The sequence below is a fragment of the Mesoplodon mirus genome (assembly GCF_964341445.2).
Source record: "Mesoplodon mirus genome assembly, chromosome: 16".
In the NCBI taxonomy this organism is placed as follows: domain Eukaryota; kingdom Metazoa; phylum Chordata; class Mammalia; order Artiodactyla; family Ziphiidae; genus Mesoplodon; species Mesoplodon mirus.
Genome location: NC_138992.1, coordinates 60,671,422 through 60,682,267, shown reverse-complemented (window position 1 = coordinate 60,682,267; position 10,846 = coordinate 60,671,422). Strand labels below are relative to the sequence as shown.

Here is a 10,846-nt window from a genome sequence, read left to right as displayed (position 1 = left end):
AACATGACTGCTATACATACATTAGGTATGCATGTATTCTTTTTCATTCTTCTTTCTTCTCTTTGCCACACCACACACACAGCCAAGCCAAGGGCCTTGGCTGTAGTTGGTGCTTGATACATGTGTAATGCTTGATTACATAGAGCAGTGGTCCCCTGGCCAGCAGCATCTGCATCACTTGGGAACATGTTAGAAATGCAGAAACCCTGACCTACTCAATCAGAAACTGTTGTGGGACTCAGCAGCGTTTGACATCCAGGTGCTTCTAAGGCTCGTTCAAGTTTAAGAACCACTGGAAGTCTCCTTCCTGCTGTGGTCAATATAGAATGAGATTTGGTGAGAGGGGAAAAAAAGTGTGTTTAATGATATAAAAGCTATTTAAAGTCCCAGAAGGTGACTTTCATCTAATGTGAGGTTTTCCTTAAAATAGTGAATACAGTGTTTCAAGAAGGAGAACTGTTTCCTGTTACCCTTTGGAGAAAAGCAACCACCTTTAGCTTAATGCAGGGTTTGAGATAAGCTATCTGGATGTGGCTACCCACCCGCCTAGAGCAGATACCTTCTTACCCTCTTTTCTGTTCTTTTTCTATAAATATTAATGACAGAACTTATAAACTAGTGGATGCTACACTAACTACTGAGCTCTGGGAGATCTGACATGATGCTCTTTTTGCCATGCTATTATTTCTGATTAAATATATTTTAATTTAAAGGCACAGCCACTTGACTATGTTCATAACCACAGAGATTAAACATAATAGCGGGGCCCATTAACACACTTCTGTGTATCAGTGAAAATCTTGACGCTCTACATGGATCAGGAAGCTCCCTCCTACAGCCAAGTGTCATCACTCTGGTAAGCCTTGTCAAGCTCGTTTCTGGTACACCTTAATTAACTGTATCTTTTATTATAAAGTTTCTGTGATTAATAGACATTAATGAATAGTTGTACCTAGTGTATATAATGAGTGTTCCGTATTATTAAATATTCCTAAGCTTCTTAGGAGAAACGCGTCAATACCAGTAAACCTTCTGATGATCATTATAAGCTTTGATTTTTAACTGTCTGCCCTTTGCTTTTGATAAGGAACTCATTTAAATGATTTTAAAGTACAACTGATTCTCTATGCAGATACATTCCTTCGGGCAGGATCTGATACATAATAGCCAAAGAATTTCATTTCAGTGAATGTAAACAAACATGAATTGAGTAATCATGAACAATAAAGAAAATAGTTTAGGTGATACAAACAAACTTTATTTTACACTTGACGAAGTAGTTTTCTTTTGGAGAACTGCAAAATGGGGCAGAAGCTAGGAAGCTTTTATCAGATAAAGAATAAAGAACAAGGAAAAGAGAAATTGAACGTATCTAATTGGCTGGAGCCATAGAGTCAACTTTGTTTGGGGTGAGAAGGTCGAGGTTGGCTTGGTGTTTGGGGGTTGATCGGCTGACTGTATATATTGCGTTTCTGGTCAAGCAGAGCAGGGACTAGAAAGTTATCTACGTTTTGGTTTGCTGAACTGGCACCCTTGGCAAGAAAAGAGTCCATCTTGGGCCTAGAAGTTTATTAATGAAGGAATAAGTAAACATTGCTAAGAAAGGTGAAAGTGTTAAGTGTAATTGTACCTGCTATATGTTGAGAGTCTACCAGGTGCCAAGAACCTGACTGAAGTTACCTACTTTGATGCTTACAAAAACACTATGAGGCAGATATTATTGTTCCCATTTTACAGACACCAAAACTCTCCTTAGAGGGTCCCCAAATGGACATGAGATGTTTGGTGTTGGCATATCCAATGAATATGGGGACGACTCAAAAGGAAGTGTGTCGCTGGTTTCATAAAACTGCATCTGAGAAAGTGATGTGCCTGATTTTGAGGCCTTCTTGTGCTTCTCTGTTTGAATTAATATCCTCAGTTAAGTTGCCTTGTTTGTCAAACTGCACTGGTGCGTTGTGTGTGTCTAAGCTTGCCCCTGGTGTGGGGGGAAGCCTGATAAGGAGCCATGCCACAATTAGGTGAGATGGAGAGCTGGGGACTCCCGGGGCACAGGGCATTGGGCAGTGTACTGAACACACAGGTAGCGTGAAAACTCTCGAGGGCTTGGAGCAGGGCAGCAAATAGGTTTCGAGTACTTTCTTTATAATTTACTCAGGTAGTCTTTGAAAGTCAACACAAATATAGGTAAATTTATAGAGTAAACCAATAAAAACTTAAACATATAGTCTACTAGGATCTATTCTGGTTAGTAATGCTCTTTTGTGAAGGAAAAAATGGACATGATTATTAGAAAAAAATGGAAAGATAATTCAACACACAAAAATTCTAATAGAAGAGAGCCAAATTGCAAAGTAAGGAAATATTCTTAGTGCACAATGAGAAATAAAAAAAAATTAAGAATTCCTCACATTACTTGTTGTATCCTGACAAAACCAGTTGGATGTAGTTAACACCAAACTTTTATTTGAAGCACAAATGTGTTTCATTCTTTAGTGCTTTCCTGTGTTGAGATTATTTCCCAAATTCTTGCTTGGTTTCAGTGGATTGATGAGTAATGACAGACTTAAGTGATACTTGTTTATCCTTTTGAATATTGTATGGATTTGTAGGTTTCTAACCTCTCCTAACTTTTATTTGGCTCAATTATCCAATATAAAACTGCTATTCAAATGCCACGTCTAGTTCTTAGGTGATGGGGTCCCCCACCCCTTAGCTCCACAATGATGCTACGTTTGAGCATCTTCTTGGCCTTTATCACCTTCAGAAACAGCTACCTGATTTCTAGGTATTTGCTCTAGTGGTCAGAGCGATTGTTAAAACATGCCTAGAACATGAGAAAATTAGATGACTTTTGGCTCCTCACCTTTGCCTCCACTTTTACTGAATTAGGGACATGATACTTAACTATCAGATTCTTTTCTTTCAAATATGTGCAATAAGTGGCAGGAATGTGATACATACACTCTTAAACTAAAGCCCTCTTCCACTGCTTTCCCTGAAGCAAATATCATCATGAATTCCACTGAATGTTCAGTATTGTTCTTGATTATTTCATGAATGAGTTTGCTTGGGGCAGGGGTGGGGACAAGGAAAGACTTATACATCAACATTGTAGTCATCTTCCACTGATTTTATCTCTGCCTCCACACCTGCTCTCCAAAATTCTTTTCAAAGATGGACAATACTCTTCACCACAGTAAGCAAACAGCCTTATCAATCACTAGCTGACCAAATCTCTGACCCTCACGTTTTGTGTTAATTCTACTAATAGTTTACCTAAATCAGACTTGGGATTCGAGAGAATACCAAGGCAATTCTATGGAACACTAAGATAAAGTATCAAAAGAACATCATGATATATATCTAAATCTTTTAGGCCTTGTATGTGCAGTTTCTGGGTTAATCCTAGAGATCAGGTTCAAACACAACCCACACCAAGTTCATTTGCCTCTTGCTCCAAAATACCAAGCAAGATAGCACTTAAGAACTAAATGTTTATTAATAATATTTAGTATTTTTTAAGGTTCAAAAATCAACATCTTATAAAAATACCTAACTAAAAATTATGAAACAAATACACTTAACATTTAGGATTTTAAGTACCTTATTCAGAACTTTTTTTTTTTTTTTGCGGTACGCGGGCCTCTCACTGTCGTGGCCTCTCCCGTTGCGGAGCACAGCCTCCGGACGTGCAGGCTCAGCGGCCATGGCTCACGGGCCCAGCCACTCCGCGGCATGTGGGATCTTCCTGGACCGGGGTACGAACCCGCGTCCCCTACATCGGCAGGCAGACTCTCAGCCACTGTGCCACCAGGGAAGCCCGTTATTCAGAACTTTTGATAGACTCTGTTATAGTTACATCACCTGAGTAGCATTCAGGAACTTACGGAAATGGGCTCATTCAACCCACACTGTTACCTTGAATTTCATTATATTTTCTGCCTTTTCATGGCTGATCACTATGACAGTCTGGAATAATGCTAGTCAATATATGAAATGAAAAAGCACAGCATTTAGAGTCATATCTGGGACTCTGATACAAATATTCATAACTTTTTGGCTGCGTGACCTTGGGCAAGTCATTTACCTGCAGGAAATCGTTTACAGGGACCTTGTAAGACTCTTAAATGAGACGAGAAAGTTCTTTGTGTAAAGCAAATGTCTCGTATCCTAAATGTGATTAAAAATCACATTTTAGTGTAGAGACGGAGCTCTGTAAGTGTGGCTTTCGATTTTCACAGTGAGAGAGACTCAATGACTACCACTGAAGAACATCATATGACCTATAGCATAATTAACCTTTATAAAGAGGCCTTTAGTGGGATCTTACTATATATTTTTAATGTGTTTGAGACACAGGAATTAAATTTTCCCCTAGTTCTTCCAGTTAGTAAAGGCTAACATGTACAAAGCAGTTCCTATGTGCCAGGTACTGTACTAAGCACTTAAGGTAAATAAGCTCATTTCCTCCTCCATGAGGTCAGTGCTATGGTTATACCCATTTTACAGATGAGGAAACCAGGGACACAGATTAGAGAAGAATCCTCAATCAATCATGACCACAGCCAAAACTTCATCCGTATTCACTGCATTCTGTATATGCTGATATTTTCTCCTACTCCCATATGTCAGACCCCTGTAGAGGCTATGACAGAATCCTAAGTCCTTTCTGGTACTTTGGGGGTAAGAAGGAAATGCTGGACATAGATAATTGATACACCTGGGATAATCGAACACGGCCTGATGGATCTTTACACTGTCCTGGCAGAATATGCCACGTCCACAGCCGCCTATGAAGTTGGAGAGAAGAGCCTATACACCGCTTTCCAAAGCCTGGGGGAGGGCTGCGAGTGCACAGTTTGAGCCCAGGGAGCTGCTCACCACGACTCTTGAAATAGTTATTGTACGAAAAGGGCACGTAGACTATTTTCCAGATTTCCCAAGCACACGGTCTTCACTCTAGCTTTGGCCTCAGCCATCAAAACGTGGTTTGGACACGAATCTGGAGTCAGTAATCTTTCTAGCACCCTGTGCTTCTCCCGCGTGCTCCAAAGTAGTCTGTTCTGTGTTCTGTTCCCTTAGGATTTGCTAGGAGATGAATCATGTGAGTTGATAAATCTGTTAACACCTAGAGGCGATAACTGGGCATTGCTTACGTGGGGGTCTTCGATACCTCAGCCCTCAACAGGAGTGGCTAACTTGGGAATTTAAAAGCGCCGTGGGAAGCTGTGCTGGAGAAGGTCCGTTTATTGTACTTCACAGGCTGCCTGCTGATGCATGGAGCCAGCCGAGGCCAGCACCGAGGATGGCTTCAAACGCTGCAGGTTCTAGTGGCAGCAAGTTTATTCAGCTGCACTTTGGACCTAAGCAGCAGAGGCCAGAGCAACACAGTAATTTCTTTGGGCCACAATGGTCAGAAAACTGTAACTGAAAAGTGCCCACGCAGGAGAGAGACTTACTTCATCTTTAAGTTTTCCTTAAAAACAGGAGCACACTCAAAACCCGGGATAAGGCACTAGTACGATTAACGAAGGCAGTAAGGCAGAGCGATGAATCTTACTTTGCACAATTATTCCAAAGGCCTGAGATGAAAGAGACGAAGAAAAAACTTAACGGTGCAGCGTAACACCTTCTGCCAGGTGGGTTCTTTGAACACCGCCCCCCCATTTCTATTATTAATTTCTCAGCAGATCTTTCTTTCACCACCATCACCAGCCAAAAATTCCACATAACTCCAGACAGTAATTTACTCATAAAGGAAACACACCTGCAACTTTATTAATAACCAACTTTTTTTTTATTAGAGCAGATACAGTTGTGAAAACTGTACATTATACATTTTGGTTTCAAGGATTTTAATAACGGAACTCGCAGGTAGGGAGTTCTTTTTCACAGCAAGAAACTTTAAATAAACAAAGTCATGTTTTATTAAGTACATTGGCAGACTTCATGTGCTGTCCAAAATGTAGAGTACAGTATAACAACCCATTAGAAAGAGCCTTTCATGTAAAATACAGCTGTGCACATTTTAGAAAAATACCAACAATTTGAGCTTTGTTTTTAAAAAAGCTTATAAATCATACATACATTTATAAATGGAACCAACATGCTCACTTTATAAACATATCCTTTATTATCTGTTACCCATTATTTCCAAAGCATTACACATTCGAAATAAACACTGAAGATTAAATATTTTATTTAATTTTTTTAAAAAATCAGCTTTCCCAGCATCAAGAGCTATGGGGTGAGGAAGGAGCAGTGAGAATATTGAGACTGACACAGGAACTGAAACGTTTCTTGGGGAAAAAAACGTATACTTCCTAAATTTAAAAGTCAAAGCAAAATGTAAAAAATAAATAAATATACAAGTTGTAATTTTCATTTGCTCTCTTTCTGCTTTCTTCTTTATTCCATATTGGTCACACCCAGGATTCTCAACATATTGTACTTCTGCAAAAGACACCACTGCGTTACTGCCTTGCAGGTGACAAAGCATTCAGTCCACACCTGTGCTAATACGGGAATTGTCTCTTCTGCATCGGAACAGTAGCAGATCAGGTAAAAAGAATCTGATGAAACCATGCAGACCGTGAAAATGTTTAGGAAGAGCTCCCTCTCCTCAATAACGTCTTACCAAGATTGGACAGATAACTTACCTCCCCTGATTTTCTTTTTAAATAATTATTTTTATAAAGACCACGTAGTTTCTCTAAATAAGCATGCTTCTGAGTAATAAAGAATAAATTATAAAACAGCAAAAAAATCAGATTATGTCAGAATAACAAAGGACTGCAAAAGACAGATACTTAAAAATTGTCTAAGCCTTTAAAATGTGAAATACAATTACAAAAGGACTTTGAAAAACATGAAAGGCATAAAATTGAGAAGCACTGATTTTAACAAAGCTTTATGCTCTACCTGAATGTATTCAACAACAATTTAAGTTTGGGGGGGGGAAAAAAAGAAGAGCAGTTATTAATAGCATCTTGCTTAACTTTCATGGGAATTAACATAGCTACTGACAAGATTTTATTTGGTTGGTAAAGTACGTCAGCAGTGAAACTGAATCCTTTAAACACCGATTACTGCAATCCATGCAACATTTTGACTATACTTCTTAGAATTCTCTTGCCTTTCAGCTTTTAAAATTTAGCACCTCCTAAGTGCGTAAATAATTCATCTCAGTAGTGTTAAAAATGTTTAAAGTTAAATTATTTTTAGGTAGGTGTAATGCCTTCAAATTGCTAAATTTTAAATAGCCTTTTACAGGTTTAGGAAGACTAAACGACATGAAGAATGATGTATTGCTATCAAAATAAACACATTTTCTCTAGCATTCTGTTGTTTCTTTTCCTTGAGATGCGACACATGTGCTTCAGCCAGCCGGGACCGCATGTTGTAGATGACTATACATCGGATTTAAATAAACAGCAGAAATGAACATAATCGTGCACAAGCCAACGAAACCTTCTCTCCCGGGACGTTCCAGGAGATGAGAAAGCAGCAGGTCATGGCATAAGACTGGTGAGTGATGCTGCTACCTACTTCTTCTAATGAGACAGGAGTGAATGCTGGAACCACGGCCACAGCAACACAATCCTCCGACCACGTTCCTCGGGCAGTCGTTTGTTTCCCCAGCTCCCTACTAGAACCGTCAGATGGTAAAATAGTAAGGCAGCTGTTGACTTCCATCAAAAAAAAAAAAAAATGCAGCTCCATACATTTCCAGTTTAGTCACACTCTGCTAGGACAGATGGAGTAGCCAATGCCAAGAACTTCGCCGGATGGGGCTGCTTCAGCAGATTTTAAAAAAGAATGATTATTAAGTTTTGCTCTCCAACATGGCTGCTTGCTTCAGCTCCCAGAGGACCCCAAAGCGTTCCCAGGGGGACCGAATGGGTCCTCCGGCTGAATTTCCCAAGTTTCATCTCTCTCTCTCTCTGGTGATCCCATCCTAATTCCAAGCCTCCTTCCCTGTGTCTGAGTCTGAGTGGGGTGTGCCGTTTAAAGGGCTGATGACACCACCGCAGAGAACTGTGGGCTAATACCACTAGTTGTCATGACTTCACTGAAGGGTCAAAACAGTTATATCACTGAGTAACTATGTTGGATCACAGTCAGGCACAGCCAAGATTAAAGTGAAGGACAATACGTAGTTGTTAAAAAAAAATGTAAATTTGAATATGGGAGAAAAATGTTATATTTTGTGATTTTTATAGAGAAATTAAGGCTATTCTTACCTTTCCTAATTCCAGTCAAGTTAGAAAGTGAACAAAAAGAATGGCCAACCCGATATTCAACAGCATGACGAGGACGATCATGATTGAATTAGGGCCCTGGAAACGAAATAGAACAAAACAAGTGTCACTTTTCCATGTTAATAGCAGTAGATAAATTAGCTCACAAAACCAGTTACCAAAAATATTAAAAAAGACCCAACACAGTTGCAGTAAATAAGATATGAAGAAGGACAGCAGTTCCCAAAGGTATAAACTAAAAATAGCCATAGGCTGCATTCAAATGGAGCCATCTCTGAGCTTTCACTTAAAGATGAATCCAGGCTTGATTAAACCTAAAAAACGACTTAAAAAATAATCGACTTCGCCTCGAAACACTGGGCAGCAGTCTGGGTGAGACACAGCTCACCATAAAGCGTTTAAAAACTGATGGGAATTAGATACGCATTTTTCTTAAGGTGTAAGTCGTGGGATAAGGAAGAATCATTTCCTCATAAAGACAGTTAGAACGGGAGAGTGAAATCTGCAGGACAATGAGGCTGCTCTGGAAAAGTTTAGGGAAAACTCAAAATGAGGTTCTTTGACTCTTGCTTTTCCTGGTTTTCTTTTTGGATACTATCCCTTCCTTAAGGTAAAAGCTGCAAGTGGGAAATTGAGTCCTTTCAGAAATTACTGTGCAGGTCTAATTTTTAGACCTTCCTCTGCTTAAAGCCACAGCATTTCAGAAATCAGGTTACATTTTAACAAATCACAGAGTCCTATTTTGCCAAATACTGCTATAATAAATAGCCCAAGGAACCCAAAATTTACTTGTTTTTTTTTAAAAAAAAACAAAGAAACCTTATATGACCCATCTTTTTAGATCTGCCTGTGCTCGGCCATCTTTATTACAAAGACGATCTTGGTATTTACTATTAAAAGAGTGTCTAATTCTTAAGTAGCATTAAAAGTGTTCTAAAACTTGCCATATAAGAGAGGTTGGGTTGGTAGTTTTATTCTCATTCTACAGATGAGGAAACAGTTGTACTATATTTGACTAGCGAATGAGACTACAGTGAAACTGGGTCAGGGTCCTCAAATGTCGTATTGATGTGATTTTTTTTTGCGGGGAGGGGTGGGCAAGTGAGTCAGGGAGACTGGAACTGCCACTGGTCCAGTGCTGGTCACCTACGCAGGACCTAGGGCTTGAGCCTCATATCCTTCAAGGATACCTCCCCTTTCTGGATGAGGTCACAACCTCCTTGCTAGAGGTCAGAGTACCCTAACGCTTCACACTTTATTGTCGTTTCTTGTTAACTGCCATCTTTCCCCCTAGACTGAGTTCCACAGGGGCACTGCCTTGTTCACCACTCTATACCCACACATAAGGGCTGCCCAATTCATCCAGGCAACCAATATTTAATGAAAACCAATCTTTTGGTGCGTTTCCAAGTGCTATGGAGGTGCTGGTTGAACTGATATATTCACTGTATTAAATGAGGAACAGGGTGATTAATAGAATCAGGGTGTGAGAGAGGAGGAATAAAAATGGGTGCCCTTGATGCAGGGACTGTTAGGAAGAAGAAAAAGCCTAGTTCCTAAACCCCAAGTAAATGGGAGGAAAACAAACACTTAATTCTTCACGGTGACTATTAGTTCCATTTTACAAAGCTCCGAGGGGGTAAGTGTCTTGCCCAAGGTTACTCAAGCCAGTTTGAACAAATTAGAACTGGGATTAAACTTTAGTCTGTTCACTTCAGAGCTACATCCTCTTTTTATCTCTATTAAACCCACAGACCTTAGTTTAAAAATAATTTCCCATCAACTTCTTTAAAATGGCATTTTCATCTACATCCTACAATACTGTAGTATCAGAAAAACATCAAATCTTGATAATGACCAATGGTTCTTTTCAGTATAGTTGTGTTCTAAACCTATGTAACTCCTCAATTATGGTTAACTTAGAACATATAAATAATGTAGGAAACTCTTATAACTCAGAAAATAATTGAGATCTTTCAACATTATTACTCAGCATGGAGATTAAGGAAATGCTGTTACTACACAAACTGATTAGATCTTGCTCATGAATGTGTTAAGAATTTTGGGATCGTCTCACCTCTTGTGGGTTAGTGGATTTCATTTCATAATTCCTAAAGACAGTGATATGAAAGAAGATGAGGAAAAGTAACAGGGTCAGAGCAATAAAATGTGGAGTTCAGTGACTTACACGGACCCTAGGAAAGCAGAATAATAGAGTACCTTCAGTAAAGCTACTTTCAAAGACTTAAGGTGTGCCTGGACCTTTAACTCCCATTTCATAAATCCTTATAAGGTTCTATGAATTCATCTAACCTTTTTGAATTGGTTATTATTTTGGGCTTGTGTGTGTGTATATATTTATATACATACACTAATGAACGTGTATTTCTCGTATATATTCTAATATACAAATACATGTATATTTATCCTACTAGTATAGCTCCATTATATAAAGCTATTTTTAAAGATGACTCAGTGCAGATGAGGGTAAACCAGCAATAAAAGACTCAAACAGCAACCAGGTAAAAAAAAATAAATTCTGGGATGCTATGTTTAATAGGCAGATGCCAAGATGTGACCTC

At 39.1% G+C, this 10,846-nt stretch overlaps 1 protein-coding gene across 2 annotated transcripts in view; it reads right to left on the bottom strand.

The window, feature by feature from the left end:
• Window positions 1–7,529: 7,529 nt before the first annotated feature.
• The window catches only part of JPH1 (junctophilin 1), a 78,371-nt gene continuing 75,054 nt past the window's right edge, over window positions 7,530–10,846 (bottom strand). The window contains exons 5-6 of one of the 2 annotated variants that reach the window (XM_082601866.1): window positions 8,247–8,342; window positions 7,530–7,799 (exon numbers count right to left, since the gene is read on the bottom strand). In XM_082601866.1, coding sequence (XP_082457992.1) covers window positions 8,262–8,342 — 81 coding nt within the window. In that variant the 3' untranslated portion in view covers window positions 7,530–7,799; window positions 8,247–8,261. The remainder of the gene's footprint in view (window positions 7,800–8,246; window positions 8,343–10,846) is intronic. The other variant, XM_082601867.1, reaches the window with a different exon arrangement.